A 15,210-nucleotide genomic window follows, 5' to 3' on the forward strand; every position below is an offset into this window, starting at 1 on the left:
TGTGTTTTCACAGCCTGGACGTTGACACGGTTGCCCCTGTTTACAAGGGGGACCTAATCACATGACATAAACATGGCTCGAAGCCTCTGCTGCTCAGGTGTAGTTTTGCGATCTGGCCCCGCTCCCTAACAGAGCAGGAATGGACCAGGATGGAGAAGACGTCACAAGAAGAAGAAAAACAAGCATAAACAGTTTCTTTATTGAACTTTTAAATTGCATTTGTGTGCATTTCCAGGTTTGTTTGTGCCACAGGCGAGGCTGTCTGTCTGATTCATGTGATTATAAGTTTCCTGCTATCCAGGCTCACCACTTCTAAATACGACTGTGCAATAGAGCAAAGCATTTTCAAGTTTCCACTCAAAGCAAAGCGCAATTATTGTGTGCTTTCGGGTCTCCTTAATATTTGCAGCGAGACGGAAAAGGTAATAATAAGCAATGCTCTAATGGAAAGGCCAAAACAGAGCGGCGCTTGTTCTTCTCAGTTTGTTGGTGTCTGACTGCCACACGGCCTCTTTGTTCTCCGCTTTTTTAAGTGGCCAAACATCATAAATGCGCTGCAACTCAACATGTGGGGACAGTCTCTAGGCACAAACACTCGCTGGAAAATTCACACTTTCCACCACCCTCAGACCAGCAGCTCTTGATTCCTCCCATTTCACTTCACTGATTTCGTCACAGACGTTTTGATGCTCTTTAAAGTCCCCCTGGAGAGGCAAAGTGTGGTGTGGTGTGCAGCCAAGCAAAAGTTCACTGAGTGACTGTGTCTGATCCTGCTTTATGTCACACTGGAAGGGGTTGGGGGAAGGGGGGGTGGTGGCTTAGGGAGATACTGAAGGAGGATGCTGTGGGAGATTTTCAGAGTGGTCAGCTTGTTTCTGCAGAAGTTGGGGAAGGGGGCGATTACAGCAGCAGAGCTGTGGCTGCTGAGACTCGAGTGCTGTGACGATTAGAGCTGCAGAGCATGTGTGGAGCCCCGGGAGCTAAATCACATGGCATGGTGACACTGGACTGCATCTGATTAAAAGATGTTTTACAGCTTAAATAGCCACACTGCACGTGTCAGCAATAATCTCCTTTTATGAGGGAATACATCACAGGGCAGCGCATTGTGTATCCCTACCTGGGTGGGATTGTTTGTGTTTGCGCTGCAGTCACTTGATGTAAGCCCCTGTAACTGGAGAAGGGGTGTGTGTTTGAACCAATCGTGCCGGGGGTGATTGGGATTTATCTGAGGAAATGAATGAGCCACAATCGTGGACAGGTGCTGTCAGCAGAAATTTATTTGAGTCTTATGATCATAACAATGTCTCCTACAGCTGTTTTAGAGGAAAGTAGAGAAAATGCATGTCAAAACATTCTCCCTCTTTTTTTGTCATTTTTTTGCACATCCCTAAAAGTGAAGTGCTCACACAAATAACAGAACTAAGCTCCCAAAAGTTGATTCTGTTCATCTGGATGTAGAGTTTTCAGTGGGAGAAACGTTTCGTCACTCATCCAAGTGACTTCTTCAGTCTCAGCTGACTGCAGGTTTCTCCAAATCTTATAAACAGTACATTTGCATAATGACTGAAACTATCACCGCTGATGAACAACCACTGATCAATGGCCATTGGTACCATTCACAGAGAGTTGGGGAATGGCTGCAATCACAACATTGTAAGATGGTGAAAGATGTACCCTTAGGCCCCCTCCTCATTTCAGAGATGGGCTTTCCCTTATCACATAAATGGCCTCCATTTATGTGAAAAGGGATCCTTCAGATCCTTCAAAACTAAGCGTCTGAAGGATCTCTCTACTACAGGACCAGATCAAACAAGTTAAAGTACCAATACTAAATAATACAACATATTACAAAATACCCCTACTAATAAAAATAGGTCTAATAAAGAAATATCCAGATTATAACACAAAATTGAAATATAAATAAAGTTGATCATGGTACCCAGATCAAAATGAATTTTTGGCCCAGATGTGCCCCACAGCTGCAGTTTATGGGCCACACTGGCTTCTGCATGTCAGTCACACGCCCACCAAATTTCAGGCCCACACGATACAATGTTCAGCCTGGCTTGCTAATGATTTTGGGCCACATAAATGGCACATGACAATACATCTGCAACACATTGCATTGTCAGATAGTTTAGTCTCTTTCTTGTACTGTATTGGAGCAACTGTAACCCACATAATTTCCTTAGGGATTAATAAAGTATGCTGATTCTGATTCTGATGACACATGCCATTGCCGTACCTCAGTAATTCCTATTCTTTCAAAACAATTAACACACTAAGACATATATATTAAGATTTCAAATGTTAACTTTATTTCTCTTTATTTCCAAACTAAACTCCATCAAATACCTTACCTGGAACAGTTTCTTTCTATGCCATTTTCATCACACACTACTTTTAAGGACATTTCACATGTTATTTCAGTGCAGTATATGTTTTTGACATGAATCCAAACAGGTTTGTCCCCTATTCTTAAAAGTAATAAAGACACTGAATGAAAAAACTTCACTGACTGCTGTGAGTTAGGCAGTAGTTCACCTCCTACTCCTGACCTTTCCTGGTAGTTTCTCTTGCAGCTTTAACTGTGGATTGCTTAATGTCTCAGGGAAGTAAACTAGAAGATTTTGTGACACTTCACCAGTTTGGCCCAAATAAATATGTTCAGTTAACAATTATCCGTTTGTCTTTGCCATATCATCATGACGATACAGCTGTCAATAAGTTACTTTGATACTGAAGAAGGATTAAAACATGATATCTGGAGATCTGGAGTTATTGCACGTGTCTCATATTTTTTACTGTTTTCCATCTGTTTCATTTCTTAATTATTTTATGATTGATTATCACGTTTTCAGAAATATTTCTAGAGAAAAAAGGGAAAGTGATGATTCTAAGAGACAAATCTGATTGTTTTGGTGCCACAGTAAAATGTATTTAGTGCAGAAACAAATCCCCATCTCATCACTGTTGCACTGTTGGCAGATGCTGCTCTGTATGAATCTAAGTGGACAGGGAGGCTAATCAAGGTAATGACTAATTACTGACAAAGCTATAGAGTTAATTGGTATTTATTGATCTGTTTTGTTTAAGGGGCCTGAGTTGTGCAAAATATTTGTCCTCTCAGATTTTTACAACTGTTTTCATCTTTTTCTCCACTGAGGTTTGTAGGCACACACACACACACAAAAAAAACCTTTAAATGTTCGAGATGCTTAAAGCAGCCAAATGCATCATAATGGGGTCCTTTGTGCAAAGGTGTCTTCTTTATATTAAGCTTTTCCGTGACTCTAGGGCAGCTTCTGAATTCCCACAGCGAGTGTTTTAATTGGAACAAGCATGTGGTCCAAGTTATCCTTCCTGCGCAAGAGGAGTGCCAACTAACCAATGAGAAAAGAACAAGTATAGTGAGCAGTCCCGAGAGCAAAGAAAGGTGCTTTGGAATAAAAGAAAAGAAACCTTCCCTCTCATGAAAGGTTTCCAAGTTCTTGCCCTCAAATGTCTGTTTCAGGGAAAAGCGAAAAACACACAGCCAAGAGAGGGATCATCATCAACGTACGTCTTCTGGTTTCGCATGTCTGGATTCAAATGCTGTGACAATCAGAAAGTAATATTTTTCTATGAATTACATTTAGCTATTACCACAAATCATATGTTTTGGGGGCCGAAGAGCCTGCGGTGAAACAGCTCAGGAAACATATTTAACGTGTTTCTAGCAGCTTGGTGCTTTTATAAGTCGTCCTAATTATATTAGAACTGCTTTTTGACATGTAGATAGAAAATTATAGAGCCTGACTGGTGGAAGATATTATCAGCTGATATATCTGTGGGGGGGAAATTCTGAATATAATGAAGGAAAACATGCTGGTGTTATCATGTAGTTTGAAACATGAAAATCAGAACATTACCTCCCTAAAAATTGGTCCTGCTATTCTGTTTCTGAGACTGTGAGGCTGTAAAATCTGATTTTTCAAATATTCTGGATTTGTGATTTTATTCCTGTTTACCTTTTACACAGCAAATCATTGCATCCATCCATCCATTTGGGTATTTATATGGATACTGATCCCAAATGCAGCAGTATTATCAGAGACACCAGATCAGTGACGTTCCAACCTCCCTCTCCCCGGCCAAAGCTGAGGGGCTGGGGGACACTGCCGAAGCCAGTATACAGATATGACTTCTTTAGCGTGTCCTGGGCCTCCTCCTAGCAGGAAATGCCAAGGTGTCCAAGAAGCAACCTAGTCAGATGCTCAAACCACCTAATCCAGTTCTTTATTACGTGGAGAATTAATGGCTGTACTATCAGCTCCTCCCAAATGGGTGGACTAATGATCCTGCAACCAAGCTCCTCGTTCTACTTTACTAAAAATTAAAATCAGTGCATTTTGATTTTTGCTTGTAGTATTTTGCAACTTTGTTTACCGGAGATTTAATACGGAATTTTACCTCTAGAGCTAAGATCTAACTGATGCTTAAGCTTAATTAAGTGTAATTAAGTAACATCACTTTGGAGTTAACGCATAGCTCATTTTATTTATCGGTTATGGTTTCAAAAGTTTTCCACATATTTAGTCACAGGAAAAGATAATGTGCATTTAAACAGAAAAAGTCCGGTTTCTATTTCATGTATTTTCACCATCAGTGAAGAAGTAAGCTATTTCCAATAGAACAAAAGTGTTAATGTTATGTATCTGAAGAGGGCGCTCTCACAGTTCAATCACCTGAGTCTAGGGGAAAGGTGAGCGATGGGACAGAAGTGGAGTCTACAGATTTTTCTTAATTGAAAGAAATGCACAAGGAGGAAAAGAAGTAAGACGGACACTAAAAATAGAGCCAGTCTGTACTTCTGTACAGCCAAAGTCTGCTGTGTCTATTGCTCCATCTTTCATAAAAACAAGCCCCTCTGAGTGAAAGTCCCTTTTGTCCACCGGGGAGCCTTCAGTCGACAAATGCGTCATCCTGAACCTCCAAAGTATTTCCGCTCGCAATATTTTCCCACGTCACTCAAATACCTGCCTGTGTCCGCGACAGCTCGCTGGGTTTGCCTCCCCAGCTTCTGCACACCCGGAGCATCAAACAGAAGAAGAAGGGTCATTGGCTCTGAGGAGTTGATGACGGCGAGAGCGCACTCTTCTCCAGGAGCGCATTTTTAGCCTTTATTTGTCTGACTAACGCTCTGCATCTCCGTCCTGTGGGATGACATTACAGTGCAAGGACTGAGATTCGTATTTATGCGGTCACTTTGTTTGCTGGTATTTATTTTTGCTTAATTTTGGAGGCGGAGAGCGCGTTTACTGTCCAGGAGCGCGCGGCGTGGCACACGCTGGAACAAAAAAAAACAGCTCAGTGCAGCGCAGGCAGGTTTCCCTTTTAAAAGCAGCAGGACAGGCAGGAGAGTTACGGAGTCTTCTCGGGGAAGCGGTGTCTGTGCGTGACAGAGACGGACTCTAAAAGAAGACGAAGAAGAAGAAAAAAATCGGGATACTGAGCAGAAATCGGCAGCGGGAACTTGGATATGGCGCCCGTGAAGACGTTCGACCTTTTTGTTGGAGTTGTTTTAGTTTTGCAGTGTGTGTGGAATGTGCAAGCCGAGATCACAGCCAGTAACGGTAAGAAGACCGCGTTAGCCATCAGGCATTAACCTGCTAGGACCGAGTTGAGATCTGTGCCTTAAAGAGTCAAGTTCGTGCATAAGTCTCCTCTGCAAAGCGTGCAGGAGAAATGATGCAGACACAGGTGGACTGCTGGTTAGCCTCTGCGTGAGATTGTTTTACGCGCAGAATTCATTGTTTGCTGCTGCAGAGATCCACTTGTGTGTTTTAAAAAAAAGAGTGGACAAACATCCTGTCTCCTTTTTATTTTAAGAATTCATTAGCCTAAAGAAGGCTGTCATGACCCACTAACTTACTCCCTTTCGAGTAGACTTGATCTGATGCTAATTATCATAATTTCCCAACTACTACAAGGTTCACTTAATTGCTTTGCTTTTCCTGCATGTTCTTATGCACTGCCTCCGAGCTCGCTTGATTTTTTGTGTTTTCGCATTAATTCAGCTTGTGCAGAAGCACAACAAGCTTCCTCTTCCTTGTTCTTCCCACTCTGACATGTAAGGTGGAAGTGTCAACCATGTGCAACTTTTCACAGTTCTTACTTTTATTTAAGGTTCAGGTTGGATACCTAGATGTTCATCCTGTTGATGTCCTTGATTGTAAGACAAAGTCCATACTGGAGAATCAGGATTCCTGTGCAAACAATATCCCTACTGTAGTCCACCTGAACCCCCCAACAAACACACACACACACACACACACACACACACACACACACACACACACACACTGAAGCCCATCCCACGTCAGTTTGCCCTCGGTGGGAGAAGTTCGTGCCAGCATCGGTTCTGTTCGCACTGGCCAGCTCGTGTTTCCCAGGGCTTTTTTATTGCTGGCAGCAGATCTTCATCACGTATCAGATAGTGGTTAGAGAAATGTTCAACTGCTGACAGTGACTGTAAATTCAACTCGCATGTGTGTGTGAGTGCAGACCACAGGGCTGTTTGGCCCTGTTTGGGAGAGAGAGAGAGCGCGATGCTATCAGCTGCGTATGTGGTGGTTTGCACAGGGGCATGCACGTGCTGCTCGTGTTTTTTACACTCTCACAGTCTCATTTACGAATCCTGCCACACTCCAGGCTCAGAGCTTAGATTAAATTGTCGGCTCATTTCCTTCGCCTGGTATTAAAGCTTGTTTTAGAGGTAGAGAGATTACAGGAATGCCCACCAAACCAGCGCTACACTCGGAGTCCTTCATCAGTCCATCTCCTGCTTGAGCTGGATGCAGCAAAACTGTATGTGGGACAATATTTTTAGATATCTGGGTGAGGTGCTTCCCTTGCCGTGGGCTGACCTCAAATCCGCTGGAAGAAGCAACCCCTGCCCTTCTTTAGATAGGCCTGTATTAACAGAGTGCAGGTGGACTCTTCCACTCTCTGTAGGTCCTCTGGGATGATATAATGCACCATTCACATTTAGAAAAGCTCGCAGGCCCTCTGAAAGTGGCTGAGCAACTCCACTAGAAGCTGAGATCACAGCAATGGTGGAAACATTCCCTTCTTCTTTATTAGTTAGATGAGTTGTGGAACACATCTGGGCGAAATTACACAACATCCTGTGAGTGCATTAGGATTTGTTTTTTTTAAAAGCTTTCAGTCTGTGGCTCTGGATGTTCACCCAGAGATACACTCAACAGGGGCACTCTCAGAAAATTGACACTGATTTTGGGGTTAATTTTCACTCTGCTGCTTTTCTCCGAGTGGAAAAAGAGATGTTCCACCAGAGCCTGGAGAGTATCTGCATGTGCGATAGGGGAATAAGAAGGAGAGCGTGAGAGAGAGTCTTGACTCATGTAATGATGTGGTCTGATTTAAAAGCCTTTGCTGAAGGCTGTTAATGTGCTAAGATTGCGGTTGTGTGTGGAATTTCATTTCGTTGCGGATGCTGGGAGTGGGGTTTCTTCACGGGCTGGAAGAGGCTGATAGAGGGTTAAAAAGCTTACAGGCTGCAGCGACTGTGGACGTCTCCAGCTCCAACATGACGCTCCTCATCCATCACGCTGCCAGCAGCTGCCTTTGCAGTCCTACAGGCGCACACTCAGAAGCACATTAAAATGAGAGCTGTGAAGAAAAATGCATGCTGGCCATCAAAGACTTTCATGCCTTGGTTTTATTCTTGTGGGTAAAATACCTAGCTATGTTCCTAGCTAACAAACCGCATATCTAAGCTTTTATTGATGACCTCTGTGTCCAGAGTCACATGTTTCTTTCTCTCTGTCTCAGACACAAAACAGAGATTACAAGTTTGAACATGCGAGATCTCAGGCACATCAGGTGCTTTAAAACCCACCTGTTTTAAGTCCTTTTCAGTCTGTGCATAAACAGAGGTGAAGAAAAAACCTTTAATTCTGGGCTCAGGAGGGAAAGTTGGAGTATCAACAGTATAAACAAAGTCCAGTGGAAGCAGAATAAAGCTGAAACTTTGGAGATAAAATGATGACAGATGAGCCTTCTCTTATTTATTCCAGTATTGGAATTTAGTCAAAGTCATCAGAGGTATATGCACAAAACTCTCCTTGATGCCATTACACTGTGGGTCAGGGCAGGTCTCACCCCCAACATGTGCTTTTTTAGGACCCTGTGGCATCACAATTGCACATGCTACTGTTAACAGAGGATTTATACTACTGTGTTAAATCTGCGCTGTAGGCTATGTCATAAACACAGACCCCTTTGAAACCTTACGATGTGAGCTGTGCCACGATGCACACCACAGTGGAAATGTACTGTAGGTGTTTGGCATGGTCAGTGCTGTCAGTTCCTTCCGTGCATATCCAACTTATTTTTTTGCCACAGGTTTTAAATTCAACGGTAAGAAAATAACATCGCCTCAATATGAAGACACATTTATCAGCAGATTGCTGGAGGGAGATTGCCGAAACTATTGGAATATAACTGCCTTGAGGCGACTGTTGTTGTGACTTGACGCTATGTAAATAAAACTGAATTGAGTTAAGCTGAACTGAATATGGGGGAATATACAAAGAACTGAAAAATGGAAGGACTCTGAAAAAAAAGAACATTGACTAAAACAGAAATAAAGGGCCCAGGAGGAAAAAAAAAACAAACAGAAAAAAAATACCCCAAAGGATTTTCTTTATTTCTGGTACCACATGAAACACTAGGACATGACCACAAGGTAATTAACAGCACGCACAAGCATGAATGCTGGGTAGGGTAAAGATTCACCACAGCCCAAGTCCAAATTGGTACAAAGATGCAAAGCAGGTTTAATGTTGAGAAGGATGATTCATATTTTGAATTTATTTAATTTATTTCATCACCCCAATCTTTTTCTGAGCCTAATCAAGAAGTTTTTCGCCCCTAAACCAGACGCTAATTAAACTGGAAGCAAAGACTGAGCTAAAATGACAACAGTGTGTAAAAGCGGTGTTGCTGTGGCCACAATCTTGTGACAGATTGTCATTATTTGATGCCTGTGGCCACTACTAAGTTGTGTCTTACAACACTAGTAATGCAAATTCCTTTGCATTTGCAGTGTTGCTACATTTCCCTCTTCTCTTCGTCATGCTTCGGAGGTGATTCCCAACACAAACTGCCTGCTGATTCAAAGCAGGAGATTCCAGCTCGGTCTTCTTTAGTTGTTCTCCTTCTTTAAGCCTCCTCGGAATCTCGCCCCCACCATTTCTCCCTTTTTCTGACATTGCACATTTCAGAACGGACAGAATGAGCTAGCTTCTTTACCGGCCCCACTGAATGACCTGCTGAAAGGAGCTGCTATGAATGGATGAAGGGGGTGGGGGTGGTCTGAGGGGGTGACAGACAGGGAGGGGCGGCAACGGCGGCTGGGTTTATTGTGCTGCCCTCTATGTGGCAACAGCGGGCCATGGCATATCGTCCCACCCACCCCCGCTTAGTAGCATCCAACAGCAGCACCAGGTTCTTGCATTAGTCACGCCTGACCCTTGTCGCTCAGCCCTCCGCCCCTTTTAGTCCGAGGAGAAGCTCACGCTGATGGCTTTAGAGGGCTAGAGAGCCACACGGAGTTCAATAGGCTCAGAAACAAAAAGCAAAGAGGCCACTAGTTAATGAAGCCCAGTGCAGTTAAGCTACTCTAAGCTTTTTTCTTATTGGTTCAAAAGTTCCTTTACATCCAGTTGTTAAAACATGCTGCTTGAGCTATCACATAGTTTTAATGATTACTGCTAGGCAAGAATCATGTCTGTAGAGTAAGCTTGAAACGGTCAGATGGAGGACCAGGAGATTTGTGATGGTTGAAGCTATGCAAATTTGGATGTCAGTGAAAGATGACAAGCATTTTCCAATCATCAGAAACATCCCCTCTCTGCAGATGATTGCAGCCAGTAGACCACAGTAAGGCTGTTATCTGCTCCTCCCTTAGACTCGGCTGAGGGATGTAAGAAATAGATCATAAGCTGAGGAGTGGAACAAGCACAATAGTTTTCATTTTGGGTAGGAGGAGTTGTGTTTTGCATTGGGAAACATTTGAGAGGATAACTGAGAAAGGACGGAGGCCTAGAAAACAGGCACTTGCCCATCTTTTCTGACCGTCATAGTGAAAGAAGAGACAATAACAGCAGAACAATATCAAAATATGGGACTCTAAAGTGTAGTGAGTGATGATTAATAGCTGAGATTATAGGAAGGAAAAATAAAGGGTAGCAATAAAGGAAAACAGTTCCCCTGGGCACTCTTCTGCAGTTACATATTGTCAAACTAATGTTCTGCTCAGACGTCCAACAATCATTTACAAGTGACTAAGTGTTTGCATGCCTCATTTGCTTCTGGATCAGTTTATTTTCCCAAAAATCTAAACATGCTGCAGTCCATGCACTGAATTTCTGAGAGGAAGAAGTTTGGATATGATAAAAAACAAAGTGCAACAGGAACAGAATGAATCACGGCGTGATTGGAAACTTTAGAGATGAAAAGTTGTGGAAAAAAGTCTTTTCTTATTCATAAGGCATAAAATATTGATGTTTTGTTAAATTTGGCACATTTAAATGCACTTAGGACTGGCTGGGTGAGTTTTGTATATTTGTACAGTACATCTAGAGTCATTGCAAACTCAACTCTTATCGGGCCTTAAGCCAGACGTTTTCTGTATTTAAACCTAAATAAGCTTCTAGGGAAAGAGAAAAGTAAGAGCAAAGCACCCAGGGAGACATGGACCAACCTTTTGGCTCAGAAACCTGTGACTTAAGCTACTCTTCTTCCAGCTGAGGATCATGGAAGAGATGTAATTTGGTGGCATGCAAAGAAGCATACATGTTATATTTTCCTGAGGTCAGCCCACTGTCTTTGGTTTTGTTGTGTTTCTGCATCCAGTTCAAGATGCATGGTGGTCATGGAGTGAATTCAAGGATGTGTGTGTGTATATATATATATATATATATATATATGTATATGTGTGTGTGTATATATATATGTATATGTTCTCTATACCTGGTGTTCTAGGAAACATATTTTGTTTTACACTGATTTCATTCCTCCTCATAAAAGCTTCACTAGTGCCGGTTTCATCTGGCTGTTCTGTTGCAGTTAATTGACTGCAGATTGGAAAATTAACCCCAGCAATGACTCCTGATGTTTGTGTAATGATAGTGGAAGGAAATGTGTATCAATTCACAGTTGCTTTGCAGATTTTCCAGTAATTTGGATGTAGCATTGACAAAGGATCAAACATATGTTAACCAGACCGAGTTTGTATTGACAGTCTACAGATTATTATACAGTATTTAGTGGGTGGATATAAAAACAAATCTTCTGTCATTGTTATAGAATTTATTTGAAGGGTTTTCTATTCATTGCACATTATAACAACCAATGATGTCACTTTTCGACCGAGGTGTGAAGGTGTAGCATTTGCAACAGTTGACTGTCCTCTGTACAGCCCTGCACACTACTCCATCCAGGATCTCAGCCAGACTTTCCATTTCTTCTGTTTTTGGCCTTTCCAGGACAAAATGCCCGGCTTATAAACAGTACTTAAGCAGTCAGTTTCAGTCTATGTTTATTTTGGTACTAGACCATGTGAGAATTGGAGTTCATGGAAGATTTGCTGTTTGCTTTAGTGTCTGTTGTAAGTGTGTGTGCCTCCCTGAGTGTCTGTGACTAAGATTGAAAATATCTGCAGCTTTTTTATGTTTCAACAACTGTTTTATTAACATGTCCCAAGCTTTAGGGTACTTTTAAATAGGAAGTGAGCCCTGCGTTCTTTCCACACACCAGCAGGTGAAAGACAAACAGAATGACAACGTGTTTTCCACTTTCAGTCTGAAGTATTAAAACTATCCCAGCAATATTTTAGAGATGATGAAATCTGCCTGTTTGTTACTGCTGACGGCTAACTTTGGATCGCATCAGTATTGGAACTTATAAGTAACAACATCATGTGTTGGATTCTACTTTGGTTCACAATGCAACTACACTGATATCTAAACTGATATATAGTCCAGCCTGTCTCCGTGTGTTTTGCAGACTTGGAGAAAACCTTGGAGAAGACCACTTCCCCCAGTGAGGGCTTCAGGTACAGAGTATTGGACCTATTGTTTCAAGCTATCTATTACCGATAAATAGTATGACCCTGGTTTGCATTGCTGACAAAATGCAGTTGTAGTTCTGTTGGTTTAAACCAATTATGACCTCCAGCTTGCATTGGGGCGGTTTGCAGTTGAGTGTGGTTCTAAGCTGGTATCCACGCTTGGTTGAGAATGAGTTGCTACCCCAAGTTATGGACTTTAAGTATTTCGGAGTCTTGTTTATGAGTGAGAAAATGAGAGAGATGAGCATGATAGTGAAGCTTTCGATTTACTGGTTGATCTATGCTTCTACCCTCACCTACAACCACGAGAGGAGGGTAGTGACTGAAACAATGAGACTGCAAGCGACAGAAATGACCTTCTTCTGGAGTCCCCACTCCTCACACTGAAATTGGCCAGTTGCGGTTGTTCTGGCATCTGACCTGAATGCAGGCTCAGGTCTGTACTGTACTATCCCTTTTATTCCAACCATGAAACAAGAACAGCCACCGAAGGTATAAAAGTTTTGTAATGTTTTTGTATGATTGTGTTATCCTAGAAAACAGCTGGCTGACTGTTTTTGGAGGCTGCTCGAAGCCTTTCCTCGATCGCCTTCTGGTTTATGTCCCTGTAAATTATGTATGAGTGGACTGTCAAACTGCAAAAATTCAATCTTCTTGTTTTGTCAACTAAAAGTAATGTGTGGTCTCGATAAACCTTGAAAAATAAAATGAGTCCCATACTGCCTCTTGAAAAGCTGAATGTTTTTCTATCTTGGAGGAGGTGCTCTTGATTCATGCAAACGAGCCGCAGTTGTCTCCCAGGACTGCGTACACCTGGCATACCGCCACACGACCCACCTATTGAAACTACACTGATAATTCTGATTAATTAGATGAGATGGACTGACTCCAAAACTCTTTTCTCCTCTTTACTGTAGACTCAGTTTCTTCTTGTGAAATAGATCGTGACAGAAAACATCAAAGTACAAAACAAATATAGTTATGAATGAATTCCACAAAACATCCAATGCAACATATTTTATGTTGACGCCCCTTTGCAAACGTGCATGCTGCCTTTGAAGTAAATCTCTCCCATGTTAATACATTCACCTGCACAGTGTTGCCCCTTTGTTTTTAGTTTTGCACTTTTGCAAAGGTTTACTGGATCATCTTTTTTTCTTCACTTTGTTTGAGGTCTTCGAGGGGTTTGGCCTGATACAGGCCAGCAAGTCGCTGGTATTTAAAGTCAGGTTTTGAGTGCTGAATTTTATGTGTAGCATAACATAAAATGGCCGGCTGGTTGTCAGTCAGCTGTGGGGTCTGTAACAGGAGTCCTGTTAACTAAAACCTCATATAACATCCTGAAGATGTAATGATGGGAAACACAGATGGAGTGATTTCATGCTTGACACTTTATGGCAATATGTCTTTTTATTTGTGTCTAATGGGAGTAATTGCAGAAATTAATTGCAGGTGTTACAGAATCATGAAATCTAATTTTCCCTTCAAAAAAACATATCAGCTTATATATTTACTCTATTTGTATACTGTAGCATCGTGACCTCTCTCTGGGCCTTTTTTCCCCAATACATAAAAAACCCTACCAGTGCTCATAGTATAACCTAGCTGTGTAAAATAAGAAAACTGTATGCATCCTGTATGCACTGAAATGATGCAAAGATATGATGCACTCAATAAGGAAGGTTGAAAGCAGCAGCTCTCCAAAGGGGAACAAAGCATTGCATGCATTGCTATCATGAAGGAGAGAAGAGAGTGTGATGTTTCAGGCGGTCCAGGCATGCTGAAAGAAGATAAGGTGTCAACCCAACCGAGCAGCCTGTCACACCACCCTGCAGCGGGCTTCATATCCTCCACCCAGCAGGAGCGGTGGTTTAGCTTTGCCCCACTCAAGCAAGTGTCACTCACGGGGTTCATGGCATGCTGCTACATGCCTTCGCCTCGCTCAGTGTGCATGTGTCTGTTAGTCCTTAAGCAGCAGTTTTCACTGTTGTTTTGTTGCTTTCTTTATTTTGCAAAAAGCAAAACCTTTCTCTCACACACACAAACACACACAAAAACCTGCACTTGGTTGGCTTGATTTACAGATTTAATCTTGTAAACTTAGTTAGGTTTCAAGGACTGGTGGAAACTTTCCAGTATTTTGTTAAAATAAAAACTAGCTTCAGTTTGGTTCTGTGGCACCAGTGTTTTTGAATCTTCAAATTAACCTCTCACTAAAATCATCTAGTAACATCATGTTCCTCAATTAGGTCCGCCTTTGAATTCAAATGGTAGTCAGAGGGTTTGGAGGAAGGTGTCGTTCTTCATATTTATGAAAACATCCATTGAGCCAGCATAGGGCGAGAGGCGAGGTGCACCCTGGACAGGTCCCCAGTCGGTTGCAGGAATAACAATCTTTAAAAGCAAAAGTCCCAAAAACGTGCCCTTGTTAGCATATATATTATCACTAGTTTACTACTTAGAGTAGTGATCAAGTGGTACCATGGTAATAATGATCAGTCATGTGTGCAGTGCTTTACTTTAGTAACAGCAGATTTTTCAGGAATGCACTCTTATAACTGACCACTGCACTAAATTCAGCAATCACACTAAAGTTATTAATCGATTGCTAGAAAAGCTGTGGCCACATTTTTCTGTGAAGTGTGGTTTGGGATGGTTTTAAGCTTTACTCCCATATTTGTGGTCATACCTAAACATTAACAGAAAGAGCTTACGTGGGTGTGCTGTAGCTATCTGCTTTCAGGTTCGATGTGTTGTGCGTTCAGAGATATGTTGGTTGGAACGTGAGTTACTGTTGCCTTCCCATCAGTATGAAGCAGTCTTACGATTCTCTTCTGACGTCTCCCAACAACAACCCAGAGAAGAAAAACCTCACTGGATATTTTCTCTTGACTATTCTGTAAACCCTAGAAATGACTTTGTGGGAAACTCCCAGCAAATCAGCAGTTTCTGAAATGCTCAGACAAGCCCATCTGGTACCAAAAACCATGCCACGTGTGAATCCCCGTTCTGAGTCTCCATTTGAAGGGTTAGTGTTAATATTATCGTCTGAAAAATATCAGCTAAAC

General features: G+C 42.1%; 1 protein-coding gene across 1 annotated transcript in view; it reads left to right on the forward strand.

The window, feature by feature from the left end:
- Positions 1 to 4,888: 4,888 nt before the first annotated feature.
- Positions 4,889 to 15,210, forward strand: part of plxdc2b (plexin domain containing 2b) — a 121,089-nt gene continuing 110,767 nt past the window's right edge. Inside the window, exon 1 of the mRNA XM_005738793.2 lies at positions 4,889 to 5,618. Within this exon, the coding sequence (XP_005738850.1) occupies positions 5,525 to 5,618 (94 nt within the window). The 5' untranslated portion in view covers positions 4,889 to 5,524. The remainder of the gene's footprint in view (positions 5,619 to 15,210) is intronic.

Source organism: Pundamilia nyererei, unplaced genomic scaffold, assembly GCF_000239375.1.
Source record: "Pundamilia nyererei isolate P.nyererei 1_Seehausen unplaced genomic scaffold, PunNye1.0 scaffold00087, whole genome shotgun sequence".
Classification (NCBI taxonomy): domain Eukaryota; kingdom Metazoa; phylum Chordata; class Actinopteri; order Cichliformes; family Cichlidae; genus Pundamilia; species Pundamilia nyererei.